This window comes from Triticum aestivum, chromosome 4B, assembly GCF_018294505.1.
Source record: "Triticum aestivum cultivar Chinese Spring chromosome 4B, IWGSC CS RefSeq v2.1, whole genome shotgun sequence".
Classification (NCBI taxonomy): Eukaryota; Viridiplantae; Streptophyta; class Magnoliopsida; order Poales; family Poaceae; genus Triticum; species Triticum aestivum.
Genome location: NC_057804.1, coordinates 626680281 through 626694679, shown reverse-complemented (window position 1 = coordinate 626694679; position 14399 = coordinate 626680281). Strand labels below are relative to the sequence as shown.

General features: G+C 46.9%; 1 protein-coding gene across 1 annotated transcript; it reads left to right on the top strand.

Moving 5' to 3' along the window:
• The first annotated feature begins 12016 nt into the window (after window positions 1–12016).
• On the top strand, window positions 12017–13631 carry LOC123093686 (uncharacterized acetyltransferase At3g50280). The gene has a single exon (XM_044515698.1). The coding sequence runs from the start codon at window positions 12136–12138 to the stop codon at window positions 13522–13524; it is 1389 nt and encodes a 462-aa protein (XP_044371633.1). The 5' UTR covers window positions 12017–12135; the 3' UTR covers window positions 13525–13631.
• Window positions 13632–14399: the final 768 nt, after the last annotated feature.

The following is a 14399-nucleotide window of genomic DNA, read 5'->3' as shown; positions in this document are numbered from 1 at the left end:
CACTTTCATCAATATAATCATCATAAATAGGAGGCATGCTTTCATCATAATAAATATTCTCATCAAAACTTGGGGGACAAAAAATATCATATTCATCAAACATAGCATCCCCAAGCTTGTGGCTTTGCATAACATTAGCGTCATGGGTATTCAAAGAATTCATACTAATAACATTGCAATCATGCTCATCATTCACATATTTAGTGCCAAACATTTTGTAGATTTCTTCTTCTAGCAGTTGAGCACAATTTTCCTTACCATCATTCTCACGAAAGATATTAAAAAGATGAAGGGTATGAAACAAACTCAATTCCTTTTTTGTGATTTTCTTTTATAGACTAAACTAGTGATAAAACAAGAAACTAAAAGATTCGATTGCAAGATCTAAAGATATACCTTCAAGCACTCACCTCCCCGGCCACGGCGCCAGAAAAGAGCTTGATGTCTACTACACAACCTTCTTCTTATAGACGTTGTTGGGCCTCCAAGTGCAGAGGTTTGTAGGACAGTAGCAAATTTCCCTCAAGTGGATGACCTAAGGTTTATCAATCCGTGGGAGGCGTAGGATGAAGATAGTCCCTCTCAAGCAACTCTGCAACCAAATAACAAAGAGTCTCTTGTGTCCCCAACACACCCAATACAATGGTAGATTGTATAGGTGCACTAGTTCGGCGAAGAGATGGTGATACAAGTGCAATATGGATGGTAGATATGAGTATTTGTAATCTGAAAATATAAAAACAGCAAGGTAACAAGTGGTAAAAGTGAGCGTAAACGGTATTGCAATGCCAGGAAACAAGGCCTAAGGTTCATACTTTCACTAGTGCAAGTTCTCTCAACAATAATAACATAATTAGATCATATAACTATCCCTCAACATGCAACAAAGAGTCACTCCAAAGTCACTAATAGCGGAGAACAAACGAAGAGATTATGGTAGGATACGAAACCACCTCAAAGTTATCCTTTCAGATCGATCTATTCAAGAGTCCGTAGTAAAATAACACAAAGCTATTCTTTCCATTCGATCTATCATAGAGTTCATACTAAAATAACACCTTAAGACACAAATCAACCAAAACCCTAATGTCACCTAGATACTCCATTGTCACCTCAAGTATCCGTGGGCATGATTATACGATATGCATCACACAATCTCAGATTCATCTATTCAACCAACACAAAGTACTTCAAAGAGTGCCCCAAAGTTTCTACCGGAGAGTCAAGACGAAAACATGTGTCAACCCCTATGCATAAGTTCACAAGGTCACTGAACCCGCAAGTTGATCACCAAAACATACATCAAGTGGATCACGTGAATATCCCATTGTCACCACAGATAAGCACGGCAAGACATACGTCAAGTGTTCTAAAATCCTTAAAGACTCAATCCGATAAGATAACTTCAAAGGGAAAACTCAATCCATTACAAGAGAGTAGAGGGGGAGAAACATCATATGATCCAACTATAATAGCAAAGCTCGCGATACATCAAGATCGTGCCAAATCAAGAACACGAGAGAGAGAGAGAGAGATCAAATACATAGCTACTGGTACATACCCTCAGCCCCAAGGGTGAACTACTCCCTCCTCATCATGGAGAGCGCCTGGATGATGAAGATGGCCATCGGTGAGGGATCCCCCCTCCGGCAGGGTGCCAGAACAGGGTCCCGATTGGTTTTTGGTAGCTACAGAGGCTTGCGGTGGCAGAACTCCCGATCTATCTTGTTCTTCGATGGTTTTAGGGTATATGGACTTATATAGGCGAAAGAAGTCAGTCAGGGGAGCCGCGAGGGGCCCACGAGGGTGGAGGGCGCGCCCAGAGGGGGTGGGCGCCCCCTGCCTCGTGGCCTCCTCAAAGCTTCCCTGACTTGCACTCCAAGTCCCCTGGATTGCTTCCGTTCCAAAAATAACTTTCCCGAAGGTTTCACTCCGTTTGGACTCCGTTTGATATTCCTTTTCTTCGAAACACTAAAATAGGCAAGAAAACAACAATATGGGCTGGGCCTCTGGTTAATAGGTTAGTCCCAAAAAATGATATAAAAGTGCTTAGTAAAGCCCATAAACACCCAAACCAGATAATATAATAGCATGAATGCTTCATAAATTATAGATACGTTGGAGACGTATCAATACTGCATGCCACATCATCAACATGGTATATCTTCACAAATTCTTCAAAAAGACCTCATATGAACTCCTCACTGACAAGAAAGCCAATGTAAGTTATTTCAAAATCTTCGGTGCTAAATGCTGGATTAGAGATCCTCATCACTACTCTAAATTTGCACCGAAATCACATGAGGGTTTTATGCTTGGTTATGGGAAGGACTCGCACATCTACAGAGTCTTCAACATCCATCACCATAAGGTTGTTGAAACTGTAGGTGTGCGGTTCGATGAAACTAATGGCTCGCAAAGAGAGCACCTACCTCCTGTGCTAGATGAAATGTCACATGAGGAATCCATCAAGTTCAAGGCTACTGAGGATGTCATCCCTACCGAAGAATCCGATGAAGAAGTCATTCCGAATCGTGAAAAAATTATACTGGTGCTACTGAAGAAAATGTTGTGCCAAATCAAAGTCGTCAATCTGCTCATCCTCGCGTTGCAAACGAAGTGCAGATTGAGAGAATCATCGACGACATCAACACACCAGGTCCTCTCATGCGCTCAAAAGCTTCACATTTGTCTAACTTTTGTGGGCATTTTGTGTTTGTCTCTATCACATAGCCCACCAAAGTTGATGAAGCATTCATGGAATCTGAATGGATTCAAGCTATGCAAGATGAATTGCATCAATTCGATATCTACAATGTGTGGGAGCTTGTTAAGCGACCAGACCCACACAAGACAATATCATCAGCACCAAATGGATCTACCGCAACAAACAAGATGACAATGGCCTTGTGGTGAGAAATAAGGCTCGTCTTGTAGCTCAAGCCTACACACAGTTTGAAGGAATTGATTTCGATGAACCTTTTGCACCTGTTGCTAGACTTGAGGCTATTCGCATATTGCTTGCTTATGCTAATCATCATAATATCATCTTGCATCAAATGGATGTGAAAAGTGCATTCCTCAATGGCAAGCTTGAGGAAGAAGTATATGTTGCTCAACCACCATGTTTTGAGGATCCAAAATTTCCAGATCACGTCTACAGACTCAACAAGGCCCTCTATGGCCTCAAGCAAGCACCTCAGGTGTGGTATGATACATTGAAGGAATTCCTCATGAAGAAAGGCTTCAAACCCGTTTCACTTGACCCAAATCTTTTCACCAAAGCATATGATGATGAATTATTTGTGTGCGAAATATATGTTGATGGCATTATCTTTGGCTGTACTAACCAACGCTACAGTGACGAATTTGCCTATATGATGAGTGAGGAATATCAAATGTCCATGATGGGAGAGTTGAAATTCTTCTTAGGTCTTGAAATTCGTCAACAACACAATGGCATATTCATATCCCAAGAGAAATACCTCAAGGATGTGTTGAGAAAATTCGACATGCAAGATTGCAAAGGCGTCAAAATACCCATGCCCACAAATGGCCATCTATGCACTGATGAAAATGGTAAAGACTTCGATCAAAAGGTATACCGCTCCATGATTGGCTCTGTATTGTATCTTTGTGCATCTAGGCCGGATATTATGCTTAGTGTCTGCATGTGTGCCTGATTTCAAGCTACACCGAAGGAATCACACCATAAGGCTATGAAGCATATTCTTTGATATCTAGCTCACACTCCAACATTTGGACTATGGTATCCCAAGGGCTCTTCATTTGACCTCATTGGATATTTTGACTCTGACTATGCTGGCGATCGGGTGGACCACAAGTCTACATGAGGCACATGTCATTTTCTCGGATGATCCTTGGTATGTTGGTCCTCGAAGAAGCAAAACTGCGTATCACTCTCTACTGCTGAAGCTGAGTACATTGCGGCTGGATCTTGCTGTGCTCAATTGCTATGGATAAAGAAAACCCTCAAGGACTATGGCAGCAATGTGAAGAATGTGCCACTCTACTGCGACAATGAGAGTGCTATCAAGATTGCTCACAACCCAATTCAGCACTCGAAGACAAAGCACATCCAGATTCATCATCATTTTCTTCGTGACCATGTGTTTAAGGGCGACATCTCCATCGACCACGCAAATTCTGAAGATCAGCTGGCCAATATCTTCACAAAGCCCTTGGATGAGAAGAGATTTAGCAAGTTGCAGTGTGAGCTACTATCTTATAATCTTCGAATGTTCTTTAAAAAGGACACACATCCTAACACTTATGCTAAACTCATGACTTAGATGTGCAACACACGAAGTAACATTTTTCTTCAATCAATGAAGACTAACCCCTCTAAGTGTGAAGAAATTAATGAAGAATTTGATTCTCAGAACCCTACGACAATTGCACGCGGTGTCTAAAATCATCATTCTTATACGGTGGGCTACGCCACCAACCAAAGTTGAAATTCTTAAAATTTGAATTTTGCAATTTCTTCAGTTTTTTAAATTCTTTAACTTTGAAATTTCCTCAGTCTTTCCGACCTTGTTCTTCATTGCTATATATATATATATATATATATATATATATATATATATATATATATATATGAGTTTTTAATGTCCTCTATAGCATTCACTTATAGCTAAATCTTCAAGTTGCTTTTTCATCTAAGTGAATGTGATTGGACCCGTTCCCCCTCTATGCTAAACTCAATCCAGTCCATTCACAAACTCTTCATGTGCGTTCTATTTGAAACCCGTTCAAAATCTTCACTATGTCCTTGACAGCTGAAGAATTTGCAAACAAAACGTTAAAATTTTCATATCTATTTTTTGGGATTTTGCCACTCAAATCATGTCGTGCATGATTAAACTAAGACCCACGATCTCACACGATATCCACCTCTCTGTACGTGGGTGACACATGTTGCTAGGATAGTGAGGGTCAAGGGCACGTTCGTCCAAATTCTTCGGACGAACAGTTTTTCACCTCGGTTATAAATACCCCTCCCCTTTCACCTCAGCTCATTTACTCCGCTCGATCTATCTCACTTCCGCTCGAGCTCTCTAACCTAGCGCCACCGCTAATCTCCATCGTTGCTGGTGAGGAAGAGCTTCGCTGCCTCGACCTCGTCGCCGTTGTACTCGTGCCGTCCGCGGAAATCTTCACCTCCGCCACCGTCGTAACTGTCTTCCTCTGCCAAGTTAGGGCGTGGAAGGTCTGAACGGACGAACTTCCACAGTTCATCTCTCAGTTTGTCGTGTTCTTCGTCAAGCGTAAATAAAACTCGCCTTTTACTACCCTTGTTGATTCTGACAATTTACAAAAAATCTTCAAAAGATGTTTATTCTTCAACCTTCATATTCTTAAACAACACAGTTGCATATGTTCTTGATCTATTTCTCTAAGATGTGTTTTTCTTCAAGATTCCTCAATTGTGTGGATTTCCAATCTATACAACTCTGGAACCTAAGGGAAGAATTCTTAGTGAAATTCCTCAAGACTCCCCTGGTAAAATTCCTCAAACTTGATTTCTTTTTAAAAACCCACTTTTGAGAACACATATGACCTCTTCAAATTCTTCGCACCTATACTCTGTTCACAGGTACACATGTGTGCTGCTGAATCTCTAGGTTCTCATCAACTTAACTCATTTGCGGCGTTCCTTGGAGAAAAACTGCATACTTCTTTAGAGACATCCATTGTTCAAAATCCTCAGCTGAAGAATATGGCTGAAGAAAAGCGTCCTCGGAAGGGAGGCAAGAGACCTGAGACTAACACTGCATTTGAAATCCCTGAAGATATTTATGCAGATTATTGCACTCATGATGACTGTGCCACTCATGACACTTCTGTAAATGCATCAAAGCAATATCCTCAGGTAACTGCTCCGCGTGTGATGCCTGATCGTGAGCTGCTCCTAAGTCTTCATCAGAAGGTGGATAGAAATCACAAGTGGCTTAAGCGTCAGTTTGGTGCAATTCTTCACAACATGACAGTTACTCAAAATTCTGTGAAGAAGAATCACTATTATTTGCATCAAGTCTTCGACCACACCTGGGCTATTCTTTCCCATGTCTACACTGCTGATGAACTCAAGGAGATGGACTTCCAACATGACTTTGACTGATCTCAGCCACCATCGAAGAAATTCAAGAAGGTCAAAGTTCCTCCACTGGTCGACAGTTCATATTCTTTATCGCATGACACGGACGAAGCTGAAGATTCGGATGACACTGCAGCAGGCCCTACAACAACGGACGACCCCAAAGGCGCTGGCGCTCCTCCATCGACATCATGATGATATTCTTCAGGGGCGTTAGATCTCACTTTTCGTCCCTTTTGGTCATGTGATGACAAAGGGGGAGCTTCAAGCGGATCTAATATATGGGCATTTTTTTGTTAAGTCACAACTCTCGTTCTTATGAAGTGTTTGATTTGCTGAGTTGTAAACTTAAGTCCTATGGTGGTCTGATACTTTTTGACCGCTTTCCACATGCTTATTTCCTTAGTACTTTAATGCATGCTTGCTGAGTTTCGTCAGACACCATATTTAATCATGCGTTTCAAATTCTTCATTCTATATATCAAATGCGTGTATGAATTACAACATATAGGGGGAGATCTCCATGATATTACTCTACATGTGCATCCGCTATCAAAAGCAAAATCCTCAAATATGCACAACTTCAGGGGGAGTACTTCTATATCTTGCAATCAAATTCCTCAATTTTAAGCACTTTCAATTGGTATGTTTATCCCCGTTGAAAACTTAACCTATTTGTCATCAATCACCAAAAAGCGGGAGATTGTAAGTGCATCTAGTGCCCCTTAGTGATTTTGGCGTATTGAAGACTTATAGGTTAAGGGACTAATATGTTTGTGACTGTACATAGGCTCTATAAGTCGATAAGGAGTTTGATATATACGATGAATGTCGACCCCTAAAATGAATGTCTTCATCTGAAGACTTTGGTCGCCTGAAGACTTTGAAAGTGAAGAAATTGGTGTGACCTTGAAGACTTGGATATTCATGCGACGATTATGAAGCGTGAAGACTTTTGTTTTCGTAGTTTCTTTTTCTCTTTCTTGAGTCATAGGAAACACCATACTGTTAAAGGGTCGAGGTAATACTAAGGAAACTGATTTCCAAGTGATGCTCAACTCAAACTCCTACACCTACCCAATCCTTCGAGTGAAGCCATTGGAAATCTCATATCACTTCAGTCAATTTCTTCAGTGACAGAGACGAAGATCTTCTGGCCTCCGAGGAATTTGTTCTGACTGAGGAGTTAGGAATTCGCCAGTGTGGATTGCCTACACAGTGAGGAACATGATAGCCCCGAGGAATTTGAACCTCAAATATCTGACCGTTGATGTGTTACGCGCCAGCTGTCCCAAAATATCTACCCACCTAACGATCATATCATTGAAGGGCATTTATGTCTTATCATGTAGGGCTGCTCCCTAGGCTATAAATAGGCACCCCCTAGAACCACTAGCTGGTTGGCTGCTCCAAGAGAAACTGACACTTGTCATTGAGAGCATCCCATCCTCCGAGGACTTTGAGAGAAAATCATCAAGTGAGGAAAAACCCAAAACCCAAATCCAAACACCTACAAACCCAAAGTGATTGAGAATCACTGAAGAGATTGTTCCTGTGTGCAACCGACGCTTGTTACCTTTGAGGACTGTGCATCCTCCAGACGGTTAGGCTCATGGTCTGAGCATCCAAGAGGAATTGTGGATCGCAGAGTGACCAAGTGTGTGAAGGTTTGGGAGTCACCTGAAGACTTACCACGAGTGATTGGGCGAGGTATGTGTGACTTTAGCTCAAGGAGAATACGGTAAGGACTGTGTGTCCGGGACTGTGTGTCCTCGAGTTTAAATACTCAACCGCTCCAACCAGACGTACAACTATCACAACAGTTGGAACTGGTCTATCAAATCATTGTCTTCACCAAGCCAACTGGTTCTATTTCCTCAACCCTTTCATTTGCTCATTCATGTGTTGATGAACCTGACCATTACTGTTTGAAGACTTTGACTGAAGACTTTCTCTAATTCCTCAATCCTATTTCTTCAGTCTCACTGTCTTCATCCTGCTTATCCTATTTTCACGCTATCTGTACTATGTGCTTGTTTTCATTTCATCATGATGACTATGTTGTTGCTCTGCTATGCTGATACCTGAGTACTTATTCCGCTGCTAGTGTGTCGTTGCTTAGGAATTTCTTCACCTAGAAATTCCTCAGTGACGAATTTGTAAAAATCGCCTATTCACCCCCCTCTAGTCGATATAACGCACTTTCGAAGGTGCACACTTGAACCCAATGACCCGCAAAATATTTACTTATGTTAATTTCTTTCAGCATTTATGTTCGGCAAGCTAATTACAAGACAAGGGGAGAGTGATTATTTTGGATAGGCTGTACATACCGGTCGATATGTTGAATGTTAGGTTGTCTACAGGGCTTCCTGTCTCTGCCAGGCAATGATCTCCTCCTGTTCCGGCATTTCTTGTTCCTCCTTTGTTCCACTATTTCCTCATCTATGATGTAATATGATTCTTTAGAATCGGAGCTGGACTCCACGATCTTGACACGCTTCTTCTTTTTGTCTTCTTCGTCGGCTTAGCATGCTCACTATCAGAACTTGGGTCGTCTCTTCTGTTCTTCGACTTCCCCTTTCTTTCAGTAGGCTAGGCTTGCTTTCTGACATATAATTTCTTCTTCCTTTAGCCTTTCTATCCCTGTAAAACCATTCATCCCTCAAACTTGAAGCATGTCTCCTTGATTTCATCTTCCTCTTTCTATCAATATCCCCACTCTCAGAACTGGATTCAGATTCACTGCTTTGTAGCTCCTTCTTTGATTGTGATTTTGTTTTTGTCTTCCTTTTGCCTTTACCGTCTTTGATTTCTGACATGTTGTCATGCTTCCTGCGATGAGACTTGCTTCTTTTATCAAGCTTGTAGCAATCTGGGTTGGACTTGGACCGACCTGTTAGTCCCTATGGACTACTAGAAACATACTATCGAACATGTTTTTCTTGCTAAGCCTGCTGATTGCTTATTTAAATCATGTATGTTTTTGCAGCAGTGGAGATCATTGACTAAACCGGAGGACCAGGATGCTCTTGATCTTCTGATAACTAAAATGCGGGCCTCGGCGTCTTGCTTCTCCAGATAGGAGCATGTTGCGTAGCTGCTTTTGCGTCCCCTTCGACTAGTTGTTGGCTATGTCGTCGTCCTTCTATCCAGCCTGCGTGTCGTGTGCTGGTCTGGGTGCCATATATCTCTCTATCTAAAACTTTGGGTTAGCCCACGTATGGGGCAACGTTATGTTTGTTGGTCTGGTTGTTTGGAACATTGTCTGGTGGCTTTATTTATAAAGTTGAGCGCATTGCTTTTTTCTCTAAAAAAAGCTTGTAATGAGCTTCCTCACTTTTAGACAGGTCCTCATCATATTTAATGTGTTTTCTTCTTGTTTTTAGAGCTTCCTTTCTACCATCCCTCTTGCTCTGCTTTCTCATATCATGCATTGGTTCTTCAAACTCTGTTTTCTCCGATTCAATGTCAGGTATATCCATTTTACCTCCTTTTTGTAAATCTAGGTGATGTATGTGCGCAGAGCTTATTTCCAGATAGATTTTCTTCCATATTTGCCAGAGTTCAGTGAACCTACCGTCAAATTAGTATATTCAAATAATCTGCCAATCAAACCATGAGTGAAAAAATGATATCCGTCCCCAAAGTTCTTAAATGACCAAAAACACAAAATTTCCTGTAACTCGTACAAAATGTAGAAAAAAAAACCAAATGAAAGTGCCCCTCCGACAGAGATAATAGCAATTCTTACTAGACGACCGCTACACAAGAACATGTTGCACTCGAAGCAAGATCTGTTATATGCTCACGATACTCCGGGAGTTTTCTAAATGTTGACAACTGGGGAATTACAACGACCATGGACCATGAGAATTACACTGAATGATGGGACCCATGGAGTATTTATTTGGGATTCGAGTTCCGGAAAAATATACTAAAGGGCTTTGACTTTGTTACCTCCGGCCCTCAGATCCAGACTAGGAACCTGCGACGCTCAAGCTTGGAGGTCCACTCCACTCCAGCCCCTCGCGGCGGCGCGGTGCGGATCAGCCCGCCCAATCCAGCAGTTCCTGAAACAATACAGAGAGGTAGGGAGGTGTAAGATGCAATAATGCTCCATCTACGAAACTCACTGCGAAAGGTTACGTAAATTTCCTTAACTAATTCTCTCCCCCCTGATTTTCAGGGGTGGGACCCTTCACCCCCTAATCCTCCAATCCTAACTGTCCACGATTTGATTTACGTAAAACCCGTAGCTAACCTTACGTAAGTCTAGACGGGACCTCCCTGCATCGTCTCCTCCGAGGCGACTCGGGGTAACCCTAGCCGCCACCGCCGCGCCCCTCCCCCCTCCTTCCTCTCCGCCGCCGCCTAAGGTGTGCTCCGACGCGCGCGCTCGACACTGATGAAGGTGGCGGCGGGGATTCGGCGGCCGCACGTCTCCTGGAGCGCCTTAGCATCCGGGGCGGCGGCCCCGGCGGATGTGCGTGGGGTGGCGCTGGCGGCGGGTCGCCCTGCTAGTGCTGGCTAGGCGCTCCCTCGGTCATGCGGGTGACGAGGCGACGACGGTCCATGGGTGCTGGTGTGCATCCCTTCCCGCGGGTATGCCTCCGCCAGATGAAGCCCACCCCCTCCGCCCCGATCTGCTCATTCCGTCGTCGGATCTGGGTCCTGGTGGCTTAGGCCGCTGCTCCCGGTCGCTGGTTGCGCGGATCTCGTTTGGCGGGGTTGGATCCGGGGGAAACCCCAGGCCGGCGCGGTGGTCACACCAAAGGCGACGCCTTGGGCGTCGTTCCCCTCCTTGGAGGCTGTGGTGTGGATCCTCCCCCTCCTTCCGTCCCCTGCTAGGTGAAAGCCTAGGTCCCCTGCTTCGGGCGGCGACGACACGTCCGTGTCGTGTCCCTTCTTGGAGGCACCGCCCAGGGATTGCAGGGGCGGCGAGAGAGTTTGGTTGTGGATGTGATGGTGGCGGGAGACAACTTGGTTTAGGTTCTTCACTGTTTCTTCTTAGGCTGTTGGCTGGAGGGTCCCTGACGAGGTCGCCGGAGGGTCGACGCCCATGAGCCTGGGCGAGAGGGGATCGGGCTCCCCTCTACGGCACCAACGTTATACCATTTGCTAGGAGCCCTGCGCTCCAGCGAATCCAGCTCTGGCCTTTGATATGCTAATCGTTGTTTCCCTTGTTTCTGCAACTATGGCCAGCAGCTCTCGCCCTTTGGTGTGGCTGCACCGCGCCGCCGACGGTGCTCGTGAGTAGTGTGTCCTGGGCTTGCGGTACTACTCTAGTGTCTTCTCCCTGCAGCTTGGATGCCATCCATTTGGGTTCTAGGGTGAACCGAGTTGCCGACCGCCGGTGCGGCATCCTTCGAGCCAGGATGAAGGGGTAGGGACCCTTTGCAGAGGCAGTAACAAATGGTGGACTGGTCCATGTCTGTCTTCGAGGGTGGCTGTGATCACGGAGTTTTCACGGTGGTGCATTCCTCCCAAGACCCTAGTTTAGTTCTGCTGGTGTAGGTCGTCCTGTAGGGTGTTTGGCAGCAGCGTGGTGATGCTTTGGCTCCCTTCTGCTGCTGCCTTTGAGTTGTCTTGCTCGAGCTCCTTGTGCATGTCGCTTTGTTTTCCTTCACGTTTCGTTGTAAGCGGTTGTTCTTGTAATCCTGATCGGTTGATGGCTTTGTTAATTCAAAGTCGGGCTCTTTTTTGAGCCTTCGTTCTAATAGAACCTTACGTAGGTCTAGCATTGCCATGTAAGATGGATACATATACACACAACAAAAAATCATTCTGCCACTGTTGATACATTGACTACGGCCTCACTAATCTTCAATTAAATAAAACATTTCAGATCACCCCGTAACCTCCCTCTACACCCGAAGGTGTACCAAAAACTTTGGCCCCCCTGTCCAAGGAACAAAACAAAAGGCCACGGCGGTACAACCACCCTCCTCCTCTCAACTTGGAGCACTGAGCGAGATTTCGATTCGGGAGTGGGCAACCAAGCTTAAGCTAGGATGGGCGATGTCCGGATCATGTCCAGGCGCATGGTCCGCCCGAAATCAAGCACCTTCCGGCCGCCGGAGCGTCAGCCGGAGACCATCCACCTGACGCCGTGGGATCTCCGGATGTTGATCGTGGACTACAACCAGAAGGGCGTCCTCCTGCCCAAGCCCCCCGCAGCCGCCGCCCAAGGAGTCGTGGACCGCCTCGCCTCGTCCTTGGCGCGCGCCCTGGGCCGCTTCTTCCCCCTCGCCGGCCGCCTCGCTGTCAACGACCACGGGGGCAGCGCCGGCCAAACCATCTCGCTCCGCTGCAGCAACGAAGGCGCCGAGTTCGTCCACGCCGTGGCGCCTGGTGTCACCGTCGCGGACGTCACCGCCCCGCTATGCGTCCCGAGGGTGGTCTGGTCCTTCTTCCCGCTCAACGGGGTGGTTGGCGCGGACGCCGCCGCGGGCTCCCGCCCGGTCCTGGCAGCGCAGGTCACCGAGCTCGACGACGGCGTCTTTGTTGCCATGTCGGTCAACCACGGGGTGGCCGACGGGACAACCTTCTGGCACTTGTTCAACACTTGGTCGGAGATCAGCCGGCGTAGTGTCAACGGCGACCGCGAATGCGAGATCTCCTCGCCGTTGCCGGTTTTCGACAGGTGCGTCGTCCCCATCACTGTACCATTTGGCAAGCTGGAGGACATCGTGGGGCAGCGTCGCCGTGGTTATGGCCAGCGGCCACCGGTGCAGGAATGCTTCGTGCGTTTCTCCGGGGAGAGCGTGAGGAATCTCGTGTCAAAGGCGAACGCGGAGATGTCCGGCTCCGGCTCCGGCACCACCATCTCCTCGCTGCAGGCCGTGCTCGCGCACCTGTGGCGCGCGGTGTGCCGCGCCTGGAGGCTGGCGCCTGAGGAGGAGACGCGGTACGTCCTCCAGGTCGGATGCCGGGGCCGCGTGGACGGCGTCCCGGCGACCTACTCTGGCAATGCGGCAGCGCTCGCCGCGTCCGATTCAACCGCCGGCGAGATCCTGGAGAAAGGGCTGGGCCGGGCGGCGTGGCTGCTGAACCGGGCCGTGGCGTCGTTCGACGGGGCGCGTGAGAGGGCGGAACTCGAGAAGTGGGCCCGGGAGCCAAGCTTCGCGATGCCGCCGGAGTTCGTGCTGGGCGCCGGCGCTCGCCGGCTGCTGCTCACGGGGAGCTCGCCGCGGTTCGACGTGTTCGGCAACGACTTCGGGTGGGGCGCGCCGGTGGCGGTGCGGAGCGGCGCGGGGAACAAGATGGGAGGGAAGGTGACGGTGTACGAGGGCGGGCGCGGATGCGGCGCGGGGAGCATTGCGCTGGAGGTGTGCCTCGCCCCGGAGGCGCTCGCCAGGCTCGTCGCCGACCAGGAGTTCATGAGCGCCACCGTGCCGTGATCTCCGGCCGACCGATTTGGACGTGTGCCATGTAATTGATGCTGACCGCATCACCCACATTTGATTTGTTTGGTTAGTATAATAAGTCCCTTCGGTTGGGGGTCATACTCATAGCGTGCAGCACGAGTAAGTAGAAAACAAAAGAAGAAGAAAAAGTGCAGGATCCACTAGGATCGGTCGACCGTCGACGTTCATAATGTCCGCCGCCGGGGGCCACCACCTACGCCGCGCTCCGCGTGGACACGGCGTCCACTCCCTGTCGCGCGCCGCTCCGGGGCACGACAGCCACCAGGGTGCTCCGCCGCGCAGTTGAGGCCTTCATCACGCGACTGCAGCACTCCTTACCTCGTCGCCAAGCTGCTTCTGGTCTTTTGGTTGAGTTTCTTCTTTAGTGTAACACCCAATATGCGACTATATACCACATGTGTCCAGGCAGGATTTAGGGACATAATCGCATATTAAATCGGTCACAAAATTGGTTACATCTCCACACATATTATTTATTGAACAGATGAGAATACGAGGTAGAGGCTTATACTCGCCACAAGTCTACAACAATATAGTTCAATTATGCATACATCATCCAAACGAAAACAGGGTCCAACCACGGACGAAAACAAACGATAAAATGAATTAACCAAACCTGCTACAGATCCCAAGACTATCCGACTACGAGCGACTACTGATCGTCCGGAAATGAGAAATAGAAACGCCAACGCCCCCCATGCGCATAGAACCAAGTTATGCACCTGGGGGCACTACAAAAAAAAAGACACATCCGTGACATTTTGGACCAAACGAATTTTTTTTCCAGTCATACTTATGACACTTCTATGACGATAATTGTGACAAAACCCGGTATCATCATAGATATG